The 21,814-nt window shown below is 39.0% G+C and overlaps 1 protein-coding gene across 1 annotated transcript in view; it reads left to right on the forward strand.

Annotated features, from left to right (window-relative positions):
- Positions 1 to 473: 473 nt before the first annotated feature.
- PGR (progesterone receptor) overlaps positions 474 to 21,814 on the forward strand; it is a 32,601-nt gene continuing 11,260 nt past the window's right edge. Inside the window, exons 1-5 of the mRNA XM_064409449.1 lie at positions 474 to 561; positions 764 to 2,153; positions 3,419 to 3,570; positions 13,792 to 13,908; positions 21,229 to 21,531. Of these exons, the coding sequence (XP_064265519.1) occupies positions 988 to 2,153; positions 3,419 to 3,570; positions 13,792 to 13,908; positions 21,229 to 21,531 (1,738 nt within the window). The 5' untranslated portion in view covers positions 474 to 561; positions 764 to 987. The remainder of the gene's footprint in view (positions 562 to 763; positions 2,154 to 3,418; positions 3,571 to 13,791; positions 13,909 to 21,228; positions 21,532 to 21,814) is intronic.

A 21,814-nucleotide genomic window follows, 5' to 3' on the forward strand; every position in this document is an offset into this window, starting at 1 on the left:
TGCCGAAAAGATGTTGCACTTCTTGGTGCAAAGGATGTCCTGTAATGTCACATAAAGAACTTCACAATGCTTTGGTTTTCTTGCTACTGGAAAACGGATCTTGTAACAGGTGGGGTTTTGGAATAGAGCTTAATCATTAAAAACTACACTGAACGTCTGAAGGGGACAGTGAAAAACAGACAAAAGGGAGCCGTCACTGCAAATAAGTGAAGTTTGTCTTTCTCGCTGCTCTCCAAAGCAGCGACCTAACCAGAGGCTTGTGCCCTCTGCTCAGTGCACAGCCGAACTTCTTGGGATGGTGAAGTGAGAGGATGGAGCAGAGGCACAAGAGGTGAGGGAAAGGAATGAGAAGACAAGGAGAAGCCAAAAAGCTCTGACCTAAGGCACAGGGCGCCGGATGCGATGGGAAAGGGATGCGGGCACGGCGGGCGATGGGAGGGGGACAGGCGGAGCGGAGGAGGAGCCGATGGAAGTGCCGCTGGAGGAGCGGCGGTTCCCAGAGGCGGCGCGGAGCGGCGGGGCCGGGAGGCGGCAGCCCGCGCCCCGCAGCGCAGACCCTCGGTAAGGGACGGGGCTGGGGGCGAGGAGGGGCGGGGAGGGAGGGACGGGCGAGGGGGCGTGGAGCCCGGGACAAGCCCGCCCGGGCGGTGGGAGACAGGCGGGGGACGAGCGGAGTCAGCCTGTCCGCCGCCGCCGGAGCCTGGCAGGCACCCTCCTTTCCTGCACGCCTCCCGCACACGCTCCCATCGTTTCCCCTCTCCAGGCTGCACCGCCCCCGGCTCCGAGTCAGCCCCGTGGCGGCGGCGGGGCCGGGGCAGAGCCGTCCCCCCGAGAGCAGCAGCATGTGAGCAGGAGCCGCGCCACCGCCGCAGCGGCACGTCCAGCATGTAGAGAGCCGTCCGGCTGCTCGCACCCCGTCGCTGCCCGGCTGCCCGCGCTCTGCCCCTGCCGGAGACTCGCCGGCGTCCATCGCCGCGCCGGGCCAGCATGACCGAGGTGAAAGCCAAGGAGCCCAGAGCGCCTCCGCCTGCCACAGACGGGGCGGTCCTGCTGCAGGGTCAGCCTGGCCGAGATCCCTTCCGCGAGGAAGCGGAGTCCGTCGACATCTCCCTGGACGGGCTGCTTTACCCCAAGAGCAGCGACGAGGAGGAGGACGAAGAGGAGGAGGAGGAGGAAGGGGAGGAGGAGGAAGAGGCGCAACAGCAGCAGCATCTGGGGCGGGAGGACGGCCGGGACTCCCTCTGCTACCAGCCAGGGAGCGGCTCCCTCTCGGTCAAGGACTCCCTGGACACCGTCCTGGACACTTTCCTGGCGCCTGCGGCTCATGCCAGCTCCACCGTGGCCGCGGCGCCCTGGTCCTTCTTCGAGGCGGAGGCGGTGCCCGACGGCCCGATGAGCAGCGGCGCCGCGCAGAAGGCGGCCGAAGCCGCCCCGGGGGCGCCGGGCCCCTCGCAGCCCCCGCCGCGGCCCGCCGCGCTCTGGCCGCCCGGCGACGCCCTGGTCCCCGCCGCTAAACCGCGGCCGGCGGGGCCGGCGGCCGGCGCGGAGTGTCCCGCCGCGGCGCCCAAGGGCGATGCCCCCGGTGCCGGGGCGCTGCCCGGCGGGTCCCGGGCGGGGGACCCGGGGCAGGAATACCTGCACGTGCCGCTGCTGCCGCTCAACTCGGCCTTCCTGGCCTCGCGCACGCGGCAGCTGCTGGACGGCGCGGAGTACGAGGGCGGCGCGGTGCCGCGCTGCTCGCCCCCCGCCCCGGACCTGCCGGCCTACGGCTTCCCGCCGCCCGACGCCAAGGACGGGCCCTTCGCCTACAGTGACATCCAGCCCGTAATGAAGATCAAGGAGGAGGGTCTCGGCCTCGCCGCCCGCTACCCGGGCGGCAGGGCCAGCCCCGCGGCGGGCTGCCACGACTACCCGCAGGCTCCGCGGGCCGGGCAGGAGCCCTCGCTGGAGTGCGTCCTCTACAAGGCGGAGCCCACCCTGCTGGCCGGCGCCTACGGGCCGCCGCCGCCCGACAGCCTGCCCTCCACCTCGGCCGCGCCGCCGGGGCTCTACCCGGCCCTGGGGCTGAACGGGCACCAGCCGCTGGGCTTCCCGGCCGCCGTGCTCAAGGAGGGCCTGCCCCAGCTCTGCCCGCCCTACCTCGGCTACGCGCGGTAAGGCGGCGGCGGCGGGGCGCTCGCTGAGGGACGGGACCGGGGGTCGCGCTGCGCGGCCGGAGAGCTCCGCTCCTCATCCTTCTCCCGAGGGGCGGGCGGGCGTGCCGCGTGGTGGGCATGTTAAGGGAATATTAAGGGGAGGATATTAAGGGAATGCTGAGGAAAGGACAAAGTTTCTCTCGGCGATGGCCTTTTTGGGCTTTTCGGTAGTGCCCGCGGCCCCGTCCGCATTCCCTGCGCTCCCTGAGCACGCCGCGGTGTCCCGGCTCCGCAGCTGGCACCTCGCGGCTTTGGGCACGACGACGCCCCAGGGATGTGGGTTTGTTATCGCAGCGGGACTTCAGGGACAGCCGATGTCCGGGCCAGCGCCCGGCCCCGGGGCGGCCTGCTGGTTTTCTGGCTTGTCCTCACTTTCAGCGATACCGTATTCATCAATACCTAAATATTTTCCAAAATAGTGTTCCCAGTTTGAAAACGCGCAAAAAACCACCCCCAAAACAACAAAAAAAATCCCCAAAAACTCAGAAACTCAACACCACAAAAACCAGTTGATTTCACACGAAAAAAAACAAACCCTGAAACACTTATATATTGATTTGCTTGAATGAAATGGTGTAGTGTCATGCTGAGATGTGCATTACCTAGAAATAGATGCAACAAAAGGTGCATGCAATGTTACAATTTCAATGGATATCCTTTCTTTTAGTAAATGCAGTGGTTACCTAGATTAGTCTGCTTTTTCTTGAAGACAAATTGGAAATATCCTTGATATCCCCATCAGATTTAGTTACTGCTGAGAATGCTGCAGCTGAATGGGGGGGTGAAAAATTGATTATTAAAGATTTTGCTAGTTGTAATGAAATTTCATGTTTCCCGTGTGAAAGAGACCTTTGAAATTCAATTGACGTCTGTGTGATTCTGTCTCTGTACAGGAAAAAAAAATCACCACTATGACTCCACTCACAAGAGTTGTTGATCTGAGGAAGATGAACATTTTAACAGAGTGTCCTAGATGGTACCTTTTTTGCTAAGTGGTTTAAAATATAACTTTCTGGGTTTTTTTGCCATGCTTTCCTGTATTACCATAGTAGAGACAAACCATTAAGCAGAAAGGCAGTCATACTTTAGTTTTTTCATGTCCTTCTGTATCTTGACTATGAATTTTAAAATGAAGTTTTTGATATAAAACTCTTTAATACAGGTAAGTAGTTAACTGCACAAAGCTGGATCTTTCATTTCTTTTAATTCTTTTTCTTCTCAAGGCCAGATACGGAAACCAGCCAAAGTTCTCAGTTCAGTTTCGAATCACTACCCCAGAAGATTTGTCTCATCTGCGGTGATGAGGCTTCAGGTTGCCACTATGGAGTACTTACCTGTGGAAGTTGTAAAGTCTTCTTTAAAAGGGCAATGGAAGGTACTATAAGATGCCATTGTTCCTAAATATCTGAAATATAACTTCTAGACACTAGGGCATACTGTTTATTTATTGCTCCTTTTTATAAATATTGTCACTGCAGTGAATTTTTTTGTTTGTTTTATCAGCAGTGGATATTGACAAAGTTCTTCCTTAATTGTTTTTTTTTTTTTTCTAGTAGTATTTGTTTTACTTTACAGTTTTGCTATTTATTATTTACTCTTTATCAGTTAATCTTTCCAGGTAGGAAGAGTTAGGTAGAGTTAAATAAAATGTTTGTGCATTTTACAACTTGTTTTAAAAAGTATAAATGGTGTTCAAAGGAAAATATTTTGGGTATGAACTCATGGTAGGCAGATAAGAATTTATTTGGGCTTTGTTCTCTTCTTGAAATAATGACATTTTTCTTGTTTTCAAGTTCCAGTTTTGGTTTCCTGGAAGTTGTGGAAGTATTTAAAATTTCAGTGAACCTTTTCAAGTCATAATAACAATAAATGAGTTTGATTTATTCCAAATAGTTGCTAAATTGCAAAGTCAAGCTGCAAGTTTAATGAAATAGTAGCAATACCTATGTTTGTTTTTTTCATTTTGAATTCTATTATATGCCTTGTCCACTGAGATTTTGAATATTAATACAAGAGCAGACTCTTTTATATGGTTCAACAGATAAAGCAGTAAAACAATCCTTCTGCTTTTTAGGCTTTGTCTCCTATTTTGATTTTTATCTGATCCTGCCAGAACTAGGATATTCAAATTTCTGTTCCATGTATTTAACAAAACCATTGTTCTAATGGATAGGATTCCTTAAAATAAAGAACCTGCATCCTGTGTTTTCTTGTTGTGATACATAGGTTTTTCTGCTTTATAGAGTTTATCTCTCTCCAAATGAAAAGGGGAATTTTGGAAAAGTAAAAGCTTAGCATAATAATATAATTAGATTTTTTTGTTTGACTGTGCTGTTACTTTCTCTCTTAAGCATATGCTCATGTTCTTCCTTTAACATTAAATATTTTCAATGTGGTCTTGGAGGTCTAAGTGAAATTTTGAGCCAGTGCCACATTTCTCCAATGCATTCAATGGGTTTCATGAGAAAATTACTAGAAAAATTTTTGTTAGGCTGCAAAGCTCTTAAGTCACTTGCAGGAAATAATTAAGTTTCACTGAATCTACTAGTTGGTCTCCTGGTTTGCCTTTGCATTTTTTGGCTATATTTTTCCAAATCAGCCAAATATTTTTTTAAAAAGTCGGGGAGCTGAAGTTTTTGTACTAAGCACAGTGTAATTTATGAGTACTGTATTTTAAAATAAATTCTGTTTTTGTTTTTTGTGTATATAATAATGTTGTAATATTTTGTTTTGATTTTATTCTGTCAATTTAAAATTTCTTCTCTTTTCTAATATAGTACCCAGTTCTGTTTGCAGTTGATGGGCCTGCTCAAAACCATATTATATGACACTACTGTTCAGCAGAATTATTTTAACAAGAAACATTAAGAAGGAATAACTTGATACAAGGAACATCTTAAAGTTTTCACAGACTATTCAAAGTCTATATTGGCAGAGTCTTACCAGGTTAAGAATATAGAATTATTTAGACACAAATGAGAGGTCAATGCAGTTACATAAACAAAAGTCTTAGGTTATACATAGCAACTTCATAATTTTAATTTTTAGACAAATACACAGACCGAGAGTCTGTTAAGGAAGTGTGTTTGGGTTTTCTAGTAAGGGTTTTCAAAGAATGTTCAAGAATGTACATCAGAAATCTGACACTAATCAGAAAAGATACAGGTTATTGAGTTTGATGGGAAGCAATGTCAGGCAATGAGCAGTGTAGGCACTGGCAGAATGAATAAATAGAGTTGTACCTGTTTTTGTGTAGAAAGTGCAAGACTACAGGGGGTTCCTTAGAGATGGACTGATGGACTTCTTGTTTTTATTGCAGTATACAGTATAATTATTAGCACTAAAATAATCCTATTTATTGAGAGATATTTGATTTTTCTATGGACTTTAAATACTTAAAAATAATTAATATCAGAAAAAATGGTGGGAAATTGCTCCTCTGTAAGAAAACACAGAGTATTTGTATTTTAAATGCAATAGAAAATAGTGTTTAAATTCTCACTTGCAGTCATATAAATTTGAAACATATTTCTTCCATGAAATGTCCCCCTGCCCATAATTTGTCTGAGCATAAATGCATTATTTATTTTTTAAAATTTTTAGTGCTACTACAGATGTGGGATTTTTAATAATAATTCATGTAAATAAAATATGAAATTTTGTGAGTAAAAAGTCCTGGTCAAAACTCTAATTTTCATGTAATTTCCATACAGTACTGATCTTTATGAGAAATTAAAACATAATTGGAAATAGCTGGCTTTTGCTATTTCATGGATTTTCTCTGTCTTGTGAGAGATTTTTTTGTATGTTATGAGGTTTTGTGCATAAGTAAAAAAGTACTTAATATAGTAGCTTTATATTTGTTGGAAAAGGCTTATTTTCTATTTTAATTATTTATGTAATCTGAGATGCATTTGCTGTTTCAAATCAAGCAGCCTATATATTTTTTGTATTTTTTTTTCACAGAAACTGTTCTATTCATACACCATTTATTTTATCTTTCCTGGTGTGAGGAAGGTTACTTTATATTGGTTAAATACAATTACTTTATTGGTTAAATACAACCATTTGTACAAAATTAACTGCTCTGTTATCCAGAAAACTAATTTTTTTCCATATCTAGTCTTTTTGAAATAAAACCAGATTATTTAAATTCCTCAGACTGAACAATGATTTAAAACTGTATATACTAATTATGATTTAATAACACATTTGAATGTAACTAATACATACACATACAACTTAATGAGGGGTCACAGTTATGTGAGGATCACAAAAGTTACTTAAAATCTTTCTTGACACTGAATTCTGAAATATATATGCATTGTAGATACCTTTTGTCTTTTGGGTTCCTGGTTCCACATATGTGGCTATCTATATGAAAAAAAGGCTGGTGTTAATACAATAAACATATATTTCTCAAGGCAAAGTCTTGAAACAGGTTAAACAAAAATGCAAGTCCTTTCTTTGGGAACCTGTAGTATAAAAGATATATAAAAAATTTAGTACTGCAGGTGAGGAGGAGAAAGGGGACAAAGATACTGGGTTGGTTTTACTTAGGAAACTTTTATCTGCGTGTAGAGGTTGTACATTTTCTGTTGGACTCCTACAAATAACTATTATTCTGTAGATTCACTTAATGTACAAAGAAATGGCAAAGCTTTTTAAAAATACTTTAAAATCTCCTTTGAGTATAATGAAAACAATGAAAGTTACAGCTGTTCATATTCAGTAAAGAAATTTGAAGGGACAAAATTGAATTCACTGTGTTGATGGGGTAGTGCTGTTCCTGTCAGTGAGATAAGAGTGATGAGCATTTTGGAGATAGAAATAAAAAAAAATCAGAAATAATAGTCAAAATGCTTTCAAATATGTAGAATTACTATATTTGTAATATAATTTGCCCTTGATGACCAGGTGTTATTTAACTACTACCAATATATCTCATTCGTGGTAATAAAAAGTAGAGGAGAATATTTCTAACAGGGCATTAGGAGAGTGAAGATTAAGAGACAAACTTTTACTTTTCAATGACTAAATTGCCAAACAGTCACTAGTGATGTCTTATAAAGATTCCATAATGTGAAATGATGCAGGGCAGCTATGATCAAAATGCTTGTGGAATCCCACAATAAAATGTTTTTCCCTTGAAAGGAGCCCAGTGTTCAAAGTTTTGGGATTCTGTAACTGTTGTACACAGGGTTTCTTGGTAGCCTGTACTATTGCCTTCTTGTTGAAAGTGTCTCTTTTGCAGTAGTTTTACTAATGAAAATTTTGAATTACCTAAATCCTGCAAAAATATTTTAGTGCTGTTTTTCCTATAATAAAGCCTCATTTTTTATTTTTGTTCTCCATTTATATTTGCACTTTGCTTATATTGTTGCTCTCTAAGGAAAAGTAGTTGTTCAAACCCAGAGTCTGAGACCAACATGAATACATGATATTACAGCAGATCAGTCAGAAACTGACTCTTGGCTTGTTTAAATACCTGGGAATGTGTTACAAGCTTGATCAAGTGATTGTAGAACATTTATCTAGTTTTAATGTGTACTTTAAGGTCAGGGTAGCTCTGACCTTAAACTCTGTTGCATCAATGGCATGAAGGAACAAGCTAAAGCACATGTAGCAGATAACATTTAACTGACCACGTGTGAACTTCCCTTCTTTCTGAGACCTGAATTTGGTAAACTGGCACAAAGATTTCCATGAGAGTTTTCACTGTCTGTATATGGAGGGGTTCTGTGGAGTGTCTGATAATCAGCTATACCTACACAGTAAGAAGGTTGATCATAATTTCAACCAAACTTTGTGATAAAGTTTATCTGACCTTATCAGTGTTATGATAAACAGTTTTATGATGGCAGTGTGATTCACTGTGTGCATAGTGTAATACTGTGTATAAGGAAAAGTGCTTGTCTAAACAGTTATGCTTTTCCATACCTGAGGAATCTAAAATGATGCAGCATGCCAACTATTAAAAAAATGCCAACCACTAGTAGAAAATTTCTTTGAAAAGAGAGAAATAATAGTGTAGGCACCTTTTAACTGTAACCTTGATGAAGCAGGTGTTAAAAGCTCCTTTTTCTCCCAGCTCTGCAGGGTTTTTTTAAGTCTTAATCTAACTTTCCAGTCTGGGTCTTGGGATCAGAATTTGGCACACCATATACCATTATCATGTGATGGTGATAAAATGTTCATGAAGTAGAAAACATACAAACACACACAACATACACATGGCAAGTTGAGAGATAAAAGTGCGTTTCACTCAATATAACAGATTTGATGTTATTGAAGTATTCATGATGTACAAACTAGCAGTGTTTTGATAGATATCTACGTTTTAGAATCTAATTAATCAAATATAATCAAATTAAGGTGTTTCAATCAAGAGGCAGCAATATCTGGGTGTTTTGCATATTACTTTTGTCTTCCACCTTTATTGCTCATATAGTGGATGATCCTGTACAAATGACCACTGGTTCATTTGTAGGACAAGTCAAGGAATGTATGAAAATACACATTAAAAAATTTATCATGGCAATGTGCTATGATAATTCCACTAAAATAAGAGTGATAGGATGACTGAAATTCAAATACAGAGTCTTATCCTGATAGAAGAATATAACAGGGGTCAAAAGGAAAACAACTGATACTTTAGTGCTGCATATCTCTGAAATAGTCTGTGTGTTTTTAAAGTAGATTTTGTGTTCAAATCCCATGTTTTGTATTTGAAAGAAACAGCCCCCCTATTGACAAATATGCTGACACTTCTGTCATTTTACATATTTATATCCCTGATGTAGTTAGTTACTTAAAAATTATTGACCAAGGAACAATTGTGACACGATGCCATAGAAAGAACTGGAAATAGTGATTTGTAGATGCTGCCATATCCTCCTGAAAGGATATTAGCTGTGGGAAGTTTTTACTGTTGTCAGTTGCCGTATTTAGACTCCAAGACTTTATAAGTTTCAAGGTGTTGCAGTGGTAAACAGTCTAGGCAAACCAACTGAAAATCAATATGAAACAGCATCCTAATTTTGCAGTTCATTGTAGTTTCCATGAATTATGAGTTAATTCTGTGTCATTTTGTTTTTCTGTGGTTTTCATTTTGTTTTCTTTCTTTTTGTTGTTGGAAATGATGGGACAGACAGGGAAATGTAAAAAATATTAAAAATCAGGATTGTAACTTTTGACTCTGTCTACAAGTGAGTGAAAACAAGATAGCTATATTTAATTGTTCTGTTTTTTATATATAATTTAAAAATTATACTCTGTTTGGAGGTTGCTCTTTGGAGAAATTATTTTGGAAGGAAAAACCGTAGTGTTGCAGGATTCATAGCGAAAGGCAGCAAGATTTTGAGATCAGTATACAAGAGGAGGAAAGAGTCAGTCAATGATGTTATAAATTATTTTTATTGCTTTCACTATGAAATATATTATTATGAAGAAATAAATTATTAATTATTTCAGTTAGATTCCAGGGTGGAACATATTCACAAGTTCCTCTGCTTTTCACTCTTTGTCCCCTTTGGTCCACTGTCCACTGAATCCTTAATTCTTTGCTGAGGAGCGGACTTGCATCAATAGCAAGTCTTTCTTTATACCATTATAGGCTACAGAGTTGAAGTTGCAACACCTGCTTAAGAACTGGAAGTGAGAATTTTACTTCAGTGGGTCCAGGGGGAAATCAAATCTTTCTCAAAAGATGAAATGATGAAATCCATGATGGTTGTGGGTTTTGGTTAAGTAGTTGGAGTCAGAAGTTTCACTTCAGGGACTTTTTCTATTTTTATAGAAAACACACAGAAATACAATCAGTTATATTAAAGCACCAACAGCATTTTCTGAAGTGTGTGGAATCTTGGAGACTAATAGTATGGGATGGCATATAGGAACACAGAGAGTGCAATGTAGATTCCTGGTTCTTCATGACGTAAAAAAAACCACATAATGAGAGGTGAATTCAACCCACATTTGCTGTTTTACACTTTGAAACAGTACAAATAGAAGAGTGTTATATTTAGATCTGGGCTAAATTTGATATAATTTTACTTATCATTTTACCAAGGATGAACTAGGCCAGACTGCCTAGCTATGGAAAACCTGTCTTGTCAGAGCATGTTCAGGGTAAGGATTACCCTGTATTTACTCTGACAAGTCAGGTTTTCCACAAGCTAGGGACTAGCCTGGTCTGTTGTATTAGCTTCCAGAAGTCAGATTTTTACTCAAAAGCTACATCTGCACCATTATCTTTTGTTTAGGTGCACTTACTTTCCATTTTTTAAATTTTAAACCCATGTTTATTGTCAGCTTCCACAATTCCATTGTGGTTTTTGTTTTGCTTTGGTTTGGTTTTTACCTATTGATTTAATTGGTACTTTTTAAAAGTTTATAAGACATAAAACATGCTTTTAGAAAATTGTTGAGCAAAACCTTGAGGTGAACCTTCAGGTAGCAGGGTCGATGTTGGGAGACATTTGGCAGTAAAATAATTTGCACAGAGATGCAATAGATATCTGCAAGCTTTAGACAGAAATCTAAAACTAGATTAAATATAACACCATGATGTGTTCTGCAGAGGTTATGGTTTTATACGAAAGCTTTGGCTGTTAATAGAGATAGAGGGAGGCAAAATCACACTTGGGAGAGAGAAAAAATAAAAAGGTGAGATAGTCCTTTTCTTTGCAGCTAGGAGGAACTGAGAGTTTGCAAGCATTGTGCTTCTGTGCAGGGTGGCAGCAGTTCAGCACAGATGCACTTACCCAAATAACTGCTGTGTCTGATACCCCAGGTGCAGATAAATCTTTATTTTTCCCATATTTTGTACATCTACAAAGTCTCTGCAACTCCTGAGTTTGCTGGAGTGATTGTAAGTGACTTACAACATGTCAGTGAGCTAAGTTAATAGTGCACTTTGTAAAGATACTGTACGTGCTACTTTCACCGCTGTTTGGATTAAAAACCTCCCAGTATAGCAGTAGTCATTACAGGACTTAAAATTCTGTTTGCCTGCTTACATTAGAACTTGCAGCTTTGCTAACACTAATGGATTTCAATGGAAGTTTAAAAAAGTACTATCCTACAAGAATCAGGAACATTTAAGTGACAGATAAAATCATCTCTGTGTTTTCTCCATCAAGCTGGTCACAAGCCAATACATTGAAAGTGACCCTCAATGTAGACTTTCAAAAAATAGTGAAAAGTAAACATGCATAGAAAACTTAACATTAGGTGAAGTTTTTGAAGGTGTGGCAATTGCCAGAAAATACCCAGGTTCATATTTTTGTAAGAAATGCTAGTAGCAACCTTTTCCTTCAAAACTGTGCTCTAGTGACTACAATACTATCTTGTGTTTTTCCTGAGTTTGTTTTGTTTTTTGTTTTCCTGGTTATAATGGCAGTAGTCATAGACAAGATACTGAATATCAAGCTATCAATTGAATGGTGATTTTATCTTAATGGGGGTTTTGGGTACTTCATTAGTACATGCATTTGGTATAACTGCAATTCTCAAGTATTGAAGACAATTAGTTCAAATCTAGATGATCCTGAAGATTGAACTGTTGCAAATACATTTTCAAATACATATTTTATTATCCCAGGAAGACCTTCCAAACATCTTCATCTAACTAAATATTGTTCTGTAACTTTGAAATTAGGCAAATATCTGGCATGTGTTTATTTCTTATGCAATCTCTCCTTCAGATGGCTGCTGTCTTTAAATATGAATGTCAAGCGGTAACAGTTTCTCAGAACCCAGCTTTGCACAAGTGATTTCAAATGGGAACATTTACTCAGATTTATGTATTGAGATGAAATCCACACAGATCACTGCAATTAAAACCAAAATTCTTTACTGATGAAATTGAAAACTACCAAACATTTGAAACTTACATGTTTTCCAAATAAGTTGCAGCTGAATAAAAAAGAATGGAATATGCTTTGAGACAGAAAGTGTCAGGGAGAGGTGGGGTAGAGATGAGTGGAGTGGAAAACTCACATGAAGGTGTAAGTCAAGTACAGCATATGACTGTGGTTTCTTAAAGGTCTTGAAAACAAGGAAGATGTTCACAGTAAGCATCAAGAAGTGCCTGAGTGTCACCATAATCCCCTGAGAGAATTGGGTTGGCAGTGTTTTGGCTTTTAAGCAAATATTACTGTGCCTAAATTCTAGTAACATTTAATTTCTGGCCTGGAATACACTGGGCAGAAAGACTGTTTAATCCTGTTCTAATCTGAAACTTTATAACATATAAACATGGAAGTGTAGTTTTCATAACTGTGATTCAATTATGATTTATTTTTTAAATGTGAAAAATGCTGTTCAGTCTTAGACTTATAATAAGCAGGACAAGGTTTATATGGAGTCAGACCATCTTGTGAAGAATTAACAAATTCCCTGGGAAAGAGGTCCAGAAGAAATCTCTTTTCAGGGGACTGAAGAAAACCTCCAAAACAAGAAAAGCACAATACTTAAGCATTCCTTTGTAAATTAGCTGTGCATTAAAGCAGTAGAATGCCATGGAGCTGAGATAATACTCATGGATTTTAATTAAACTAATGGAGTTTTTAAATTGTTGTTGATTATCAAAAGACTGAATGCTTTTTGTAGCTTATAAAGGCAAAGAAATACAAGTTAAAACTGCAAGTAATCCCAAGGAAGAATTGTTCAAAGTGTTCTGCTTACTGGTCTGCTGCCAATAGCAAGATGGATTTTTACTCATTTGTCTGCTTTTGGTAATCTTTCCTGTAAGGAGGAGTCCAGGATTAGAATTAATGGGACAAAGTAAATTAGAATTTCTTTTGATTAAAACATTGCTAAGGTCATTTTTGTTGCCAGGCAATGTATGTGGCAACTGTTTTTGTTTACCTATAGTTTTCAAAAAAAAAAAAAATTGTTATGAAAAGGAACTTCAGACAGTTGGGTTTCTTTCACTAAAATTAAGAAGTAAACTCATTACCTTTTAAAATGGTAGCACAGAAGCACATGCAGAATTAAGCAATAAACTAAGCTAATCTAAACCACAGTTACAGCCTCCTTCTATTTGTTCTTTTTGGCTGTGTTGGTTGTGCTGGCTGCACTGGTCAGCTGGTATTTCAGCAAGTTTAATACAGAACTGCTTCTCCATCAAAGGTTGTTTGCTTAAAGGGCTTTTTTTTTTTTACACTACCCCAACTTCTTTATTCTGCTTACTGTCAGAAACTCCACATCAATCCAAGCAAAATGTACTTAAGTTCTTTGAAAACAGGATCAATAACTTCACAGAAAAATAAGTTTTAAAGAAACAGTTGGTCTGTCTTCATGCTTGATTTGCTTAAGAAATATTGTTAGTACAATAATTTAAGCAGTTCATGCTGACTGCTAATTATTTTGGAATTTCATAGATGAGGAGTTTTTCCCTTAAACAGACCAAATAAAGCATTATATTCAAATAGTAACATGATTGGTAAAGGTTATCACAAAATGAAGGTGTTCTTTAATGGTTCAAGTACACTTTTTTGAATCTTCAGTTATTTTTGCAACAATTATACACAGAAATATTTTTTTCATGTTAAAAACATAGTCTTCACCCTGTTTTTCCTCTTTCCTGCAGGGCAGCACAACTATTTATGTGCTGGAAGAAATGACTGCATAGTCGATAAAATCCGTAGGAAGAACTGCCCTGCATGTCGCTTGAGGAAGTGCTGTCAAGCTGGTATGGTCCTGGGAGGTGAGCTGTTTTTCAAGTGGATTTATAAAAATAGGCAGTCAAGTACACTACCTTCAGTCAGTTGAAGTTAAACAACAGTACTTTGACAGTGTAAAATAAAAAACACATTCACATATTATTTTTGGAAGAATTACCTAATGCTTTATAATTATGTAGAATTTTTCTTTAGTGAATCTGGAAACTTTGACAAAACACCTTTCTGTAGGAGTCACTGTGTACCCTTACATTCATTTTCTTGAATGGAATGTCCTGGGTGTGTATTTATTAAAAAATTCATATCAGGTCATTTGATATAGGTAAAAAAAAAATATATTGAAATTGACACTAGAATCAGGAATCAGTCCTGCGCTCTTCTAATTTGTGTTATACCCTTCATCATTGCTTTGAGTACATGTCAACAAAATTGTATCCTTCTGTTCCACCAGAAAGGGCAAGGCAGTGGTTGCACCAATACTGCAGGTTTTGCATATTTGGTGCTGGGAAACCCCATCTTTGTATTAGTTCTTTCTGTAACAGATTTGTTGTTTTTTTTTAATGTATCATTAAATGAAATAGAGCACTGTGCCTTTGAAAACCACAGGGAGAAAATGGTGTGTGATTAGGTAGTCACATGACAAGTTTTGATGTGCTTATAGGCAGGAATGATGCTTTTTTTCGGGTTTTTTTTTTTTTCCTATTTTGGATCAGCACAAAGCTTGAAAATACTTGGCTAAGTCTATAAGAAAATGGACATATTAAAGTGATAGAAATAAAATGTTCCTAAAGGGAGTTAAAAAAAAAAAAGGGGAGGGGAAGGACAAAAACCTGCTTTATTTCCAATTTAATCTATTTTAGCCCATCAAAGCCCTCTGTCTGTCTCTCTCCCCTGCTCAACCCTCCATTCCTTCCCCCACATTTAAGTATTGTTTTTTTATCTCTGAAGGAAGAGCTGGCACTATATACCTAATTTAATTATCTTGCTGATCAGCATTCATTGATAATGTAAAACATGCATATAGTTTTCAGACTGATAGTTTGATTGCACAGCTCTGTGTTTCCAGCTCCGGTAAGCTGAATGCAAGCTCAATGAAGCTGGAGTATTCTGCACACACGGCCATTGTGTCATTCTTACGCAGTCAGTCAGTGCCACCTCTCAATTAAAAAAAAATAAATGGAGCTGGCAAGTGCATTGGTGCCACTGGGTTGAGGGGAGAGGACAAAAGGAGAACTTGTCCTTTGGATTCTTCTCAGATTGAAGTGGTGTTTTAAAACTGGAGTAGCAGTGCAGTAGAGAAACAGTATTACTACAAAGGCAGAACCTAAAGCCTCGTTTGTCCAGCTTTGGAAGAGGAGAAAGCCAAGGAAGCAGAGGTCCTGAGTAGGCCGTTGAAAATTGAGAGTAAGAATGAAGACTCAGGAAGAGGAGTTGGCAGATGTAGTGCCTGCCTTTTAAAATTTGGGAGAACATGGAAGGTTTGATCAATTTGACCTCTAAAATATATACCTGTCTGAGGCAGGTGGCTTAGACTAGATGATCTTTAGATCCCTTCCAATCCAAACCATTTTATGATTCTAATGGGTGTAAATTAATACAGATAAAAATACATTCCTGACTTTGAATTTTGCACACCTGGGAGTTTGATGATGATCTAACCTAAATTTTCATTTATGATACCCTGGATAACACCAATAGCTAAACTCCGTGTGTTTCAACATCACAGGCAGCAGTTTCAACAAGCAGAAGAGTGTGAGATGACTCACTATCATTATCTAGTCCTTTTGCTTCAGCATTGTTCTGCATAGTAATGCTACATAGGAAAAGTTGCCAGCAGGCTTGACTTAATTTTACGCTTTGTGTGCATTTATGGATGCTAGTTTTCCTAGTGTTTTTTAATATATAAATTTTGCTGTGGGTGTAGGTACTAGAAACAGAAAAAGTTGGACACTTTTTTCAGCAATATTGTTCAGACGGTATGTCCTCATTAGTGTATCCTCATAGTAGGATGTTATGTCCTCCTACAAAACCTGAGGATAAAGGTGCTGTGACTTACTTTATTACTATCAGGTATGAGGAGAGTAAAATCTTCATCTTTCTCATCACCTTTTCGTGTCACCTTTTTTTCTCAGCTATTACAAAGCAAGGGTAAATATTTTCTTTTTATTTAATGTTACATTTTTGTACCTAGTTTGTTGTGTTGCTTAGTCTTCTCCTAAGTATAACTAATCAAAGCTGTCTCCCATTTTTTGAGAAGCCTGTACAGTCTAATTTCTCTAGTTCTTAGAGGGACATTGCATTTCATCAGATCTCTGCCCTACCTACACTATCTTCTGGAAAGGAGTAATCTGGCAGCAAATAGAAAGCAGAAGAGAATAGTTGGGCAATGGAAAAAAGGAAATACTGAGTGGAGCGGTGACTATGGCACCTCTATTTTTTTTGTCAGCTGCCTCAGGTTAAGTGCCTCAGGTGCTCTTAGTGATGTCAACAGTTCTGGGGGGATTAGGAAGGTAATTGCTTTATGCAGTTTGAAATGGAGTGCTTAGTACTGAAAGAAGACGAAAAGACAAATGTAGACCAAAAATGAGGAAAACTGGAGTGAAATTATACTATTTGTAAATGAGGATTTAAAATTCAAACTGCAAACAAAATCTCAAGATAGACTGTTAACCATAATACTCTTTCTGTGGTTATATTGTTGCCCTTCTTCCTTTTGTTCATCTGCCATTTCTTACAATTCCTTTGTTGTATCACATGAGCAATATTTCCTACCCATGACTTGATGTGCTGATCAGCACAATATGATTCATACATGGAGTGTTACAGGGCTCAGATAATTTTCCCAAAGACATCAGTGATCAAAGGGCTGGGAAGCCTGCCATATGAAGAAAGGGTAAACATGAGCCAGCAGTGTGCCTGGGTGGCTAAGAAGGCCAGTGGCACCCTGGCCTGTATCAAGAATAGTGTTACAACCAGGATTAGGGCAGTGATTGATTGTCCCTCTGTACTCAGCACTGCTGAGGCCACATCTCAGTGTGTGTGTCCAGCTCTGGGCCCCTCACTACAAGAAAGACATTGAGGTGCCTGGAGCATGTCCAGAGAAGGGCAATGGAGCTGTGGAAGGCTCTGGAGCATAAATCCTATGATGAGCAGCTGAGGGAGCCAGGGTTGTTTAGCTGGGAGAAAGGAGGTTCAGGAGGGACATTCTTACTCTTTACAACTCCCTGAAAGGAGGTTGTAACAAGATGGGGTCAGCATCTTCTCCCAGGAATAATGTGACAGTATGACAGGACATAGCCTCAAGCTGTGGTGAGGGGGATTCGGCTTGGAAATCGGGAGCAAATTTTTCACAGAAGTTTAACAAAGTTTATTAAACTTTGAAATGGGCTGCCCAGAGAGGTGGTGTTGTCACCATACCTGGAGATGTTTGAAGAAAGGCTGGAGGTGGGACTTCATGCTCCAGTTGACAAGGTGGTGATGCATTGAAATTTGGACTTGATGGTCTTGGAGGTCTTTTCCAAGCTAAAAGATTCTGTGATTCTCTGATTCTGTGAACTGAGTTTGTTCAGCCTTGGGAAAAGAAGGCCTAGGAGACACCTTATCACTGGTTTCCACTATTTAAGGGTGACTGGAAAGAAGATGGAAACTCCCTTTTTACAAGCAGTCACATGGAAAAGGCAAGGGATAATGAGTATCAGTTACTCCTAGGGAGATTCTGATTAGACACAAGAGGAAAATATTCCACAATGAGGAAAATCAGCCATTGGCATTATCGCCCAACATAACTGGTGAACTCATCACTGTTGAACACTTTTAAGATTCATCTGGACAAGGTGTGGATTCATCTTGTCTAACTGTGCTTTTGCCGAGGAAGGTTGGACTGGATGGTCCTTGAGGTTCTTCTCACCCTGGAATTCTGTGATTCTGTGACAAAAGCCCATATGAAAATTTCCAATTTTTGGAATAAAGTACATGCTTAGAGACATCCTGGAGTATTTTAAATTAATTGGAATTGGCAATACTTTAAATCTGTACTTTTGATTACAACCTTTATAGATCAAGATTTTTTGTGTCATCTGCCATTTAGATCTTACGTAGATACGTTTTTGTTCTTTTACCTCTGATACTTAGTTTCTTAATGCTGACCTTGAGTTAAATGCAGACCGGCTATATTGCTTAATTAACATGAGAAACACTGAGATTTTACAGGATCTTAATGATAAGCCTCCAAAAACTACTATATTAATTAAATTAAACTTACTTCTTAGGGAAGTACACCTATCTTCCATTGTTAATGTCGCTGAGTGGCAACCACATAGATAAAAGTGTAATATTTCATTATATAGACAACAGTTCCATTTTTCAACCCTAAATTCCAAGAAATTTCAAACCCCTGAAATATTTTAAAAGAAATTTTAAGTCAGTTGTAAGTAAATTATAGAATAGCAACCAATAGATTCAGTAATTTATTTCCCTATATGGGCTGTTTCTTAATCTATAGAAGGAAAGTATCAATAAAAACATACATTTCATAGTACTATATTTGTGATTTTCTGTGAAAGTGTTAATTGTCTTTGATTTCTATAACCTCATAACTTGGGACATTAATCTATCCCCTTTCTAATCTTAAACCTAATAGGATAGCAGGCAGCTGGATCAGGTCCTGGAATAAACAAGTACACAACTCTTTTATTTCTTATGAATGAATCTGTAATTTTCCCAGGCTGATTCCTTGTTCAGCTGCATTGCTAAATTAGTTTTTCATTGTTTCAATCAGCTTTCAGTCTGCAGTGCAGTGACTACATGCAGAAAAAGGTGAATTAGTTTTCCAGGTAATATTTTCTGAGGTAGGATCAAAGGGTTTTTTAAAACCAAGATCTGTTCCTTCTGCTTTGCTGCTTTCTCTATGTTGTATACACCCCCCCTCCAAGGTGTACATAGCTTCTTTTTCTACACAAAAAGCAAGAGCATAGTGACCTTAAAGTAAGGGCCATTGTGTTCTGTCAAGAATAATACATCATTGATGCTTTTTTCACCTTGTTACAGGGTAAGAGAAGGGTAGTGAGATGTTAAACTTCTACTAGAAACCCAACCTTTTAATATAAATGGTCTACCATCAGTAATGTGTAATTGTCTGTATGATTCTGTATACCTAGTTAAAAAATATTAAAATACAGAATTAGGTAATAAGGAGAAAATCATAATATATTTGATAGTGGGATTAAACAGATTTTTTTTTTTATATTTTCTAGGTACATGTAGGACACGAACACTATAAACATGCTATTTGTAGTAATCAAAGCTAGGGGAATGGTGACTATGAAGAAAGTGCTTGAGTGGTTGGCTGTCTTAAAGTGAAGTAATGAAAATGTTACCATTACCAAGTGTGTGCTGTCTAAATATGCACAGACATATAATGTTAAGAAGTATATATTATAGTATTAAGAAAAGTAGTTGTCAGAGTGGATTGGTATTATTTACCCATTATGGGACTAATTGGAGACATTCATTTATCTTACAGTGCAAAGTTACCTGCTTTGTAAACAGCAAATGAAAAACTAAGTTATTGTCAAATCTCCATTGTTTTCCTTATGTCCTTAAGAGTTTTTATTAATTTGATGTGGTCTCCTTGTTGTAGATGGGAAAGTCTGCTGCAAGTCATTAACAGTCACCTCTCCTGTAGATAGGGAACAAGTGGAGTTGTTTTACTGATGGCTGTTAAGCAACATAATTAGCAATAAACACACGAGCAGTTCTGCAAACCAGTGTGACATTAATTCTGATACATTTAGTCACTTGGAAACATGGGTACTTATTAACTACTAACATTTCCATGTGATAAGCATTCTGTTTGGTTTCTTTCTTTACCTGTTCTCTGAACTGTAAAAGTATCTGAAGCCATTATTTCTGAAAATTCCTGAAATCATTATTTATGAACTATCAAATGCATTGTTACTTCTGTTTTCCTTCATGCCTACACAATACTTAGTGGGAAATTCCCACCATGTCTATGACTATGTATATGTTTGTTATGATAAAAATTGGCTCTAGGTCATTCGGCATAATAAATTGTCTATTCTTTTGTAAGTTTTTGTTTTGCTTTTTTTTCCTGGTTCAGCTGTAACTTAAGATGCAACTTGGTGTTTGGTTATTTACTAAGAAATATCTAATTAGAAATATTTTTATTCTTACCGCAAGTGATAAAATGAGCATATGATTGTTGGGGCACTTGATACTAAACTAATTAAACCTGCAGTTAAGTTAGTGGGAATATGACCCCTGAATGTCATTGCATGATGAGTGTTACTGGTTTTGATGTCACCCTTATGTCTGTTTCTGTCCCCCTGTCATGTAAATCAGACCATCAGTGTCAGTATCTTTGTTGCATTTTTTGACCCTTTTTTCCCTAAGACAAACTTATTTGGAAAAACTAAAGATCTATCAGGGTTTTCATTGTCTTTGAGGATCTGTTTAAAGCAAGTGTGTTCCATGTAGTCACTTCTGCATGGATTTGCTTTTTTACTGAAACTGGTAATATGTCACTGGGGGTTATTGTCTTTGAGCCTCTGAATGTTTGATTTTCTGTGTCTGTTGGGTGCACTGCCAGACTGTTTCCATGAAAGAAATTTGAAGAATTGTACCTAAACCTGTGTATTTCCATAGGCATACCACATGTATCTGTGCATATTTTGGGAAGGCAGTTCAGCTGTTAATTTGTTTCAGTTAGTGTTGTTCATACCACTGCAGTATGGAAATAACAATTAAAAATTCTGAGAAAGGGAAATTATGCTTTAGGAAGTGAAATATCTTCTAAGTGTTTACAGTATTTTTTGGTCTTTCACTCATCCCCCTGGGCACCAAAATAGGATTCAGCCATGAGACTGAAATGCTCTTAGTGAGCTGGAGGAAAGGAGTTTCTGTGTGTAGTAATTAATTACTAACATTTTTGGGTTTGAATATTAGGGAGTAAAAGAAGCAGTATCTTTAATTGACATTAAATAGAAACTGAATTGTAGAGCCAGCTGGCTCAGCTGTTGGCATATGACAGAACAGTGGGAATTGAACCAGAAAACACTTTATGAGGTTACTGTAACCTAGAATTCATGGCAATAATTTTAATGGGTGGGTGCTGTTCATCCCTTAGTGAAGGGAGCAGGATACAGTGGGAAGCTCTAAAGAATTTTCCATTATCATTTTTCAATTACATAAATAGTAAAAAAATAGAAAACTTATTTTGAAGACAGTTCTGGTTTCCTTGTATAGATTAAAAGTGTAATCCAACACTAGTGGAAAATACTAATGTTCTTGGTTAACTCTTTCTAACAATCAACAGTTTTCTTTTTCAGGTCGAAAATTGAAAAAGTTTAACAAAATTAAGGTTGTGAGAACCTTAGATGTTGCACTCCAGCAGCCAGCAGCCCTTCAAGATGAAAGCCAATCTCTAACCCAAAGGCTGTCCTTCTCTCCAAATCAAGAAATACAGTTTGTTCCCCCAATGATAAGTGTTTTACGAGGCATTGAGCCAGAAGTTGTCTATGCTGGTTATGACAATACAAAACCTGAAACACCAAGTTCCTTGCTGACCAGTCTGAATCATCTTTGTGAGAGGCAACTTCTTTGTGTAGTCAAGTGGTCTAAATTACTACCAGGTAATATAATTTCTTATATATAATGAATTGTATTTAAGCAAATGTTTCATGAGAGGAGCAGTCTAAAGACAATAGTATTGACTGCCTGTTTATTCTTTACAAATTCCAAAATGATTAAGCTTTCACTTATCAGATAATTTAACTAATCAAATATATTTTCGTAGGGAAGCACATTTGAAAGAATCCATCTAAATATTTAGTTTCACTCCAAGAAAGCACAGGAGCTCAGACAGTTCCTGTATGTGATTGTTATTACAGCCTTTCTACCCCAGCCCTTCTTACT

The sequence above is a fragment of the Passer domesticus genome, chromosome 2, assembly GCF_036417665.1.
Source record: "Passer domesticus isolate bPasDom1 chromosome 2, bPasDom1.hap1, whole genome shotgun sequence".
Lineage (NCBI taxonomy): Eukaryota > Metazoa > Chordata > Aves > Passeriformes > Passeridae > Passer > Passer domesticus.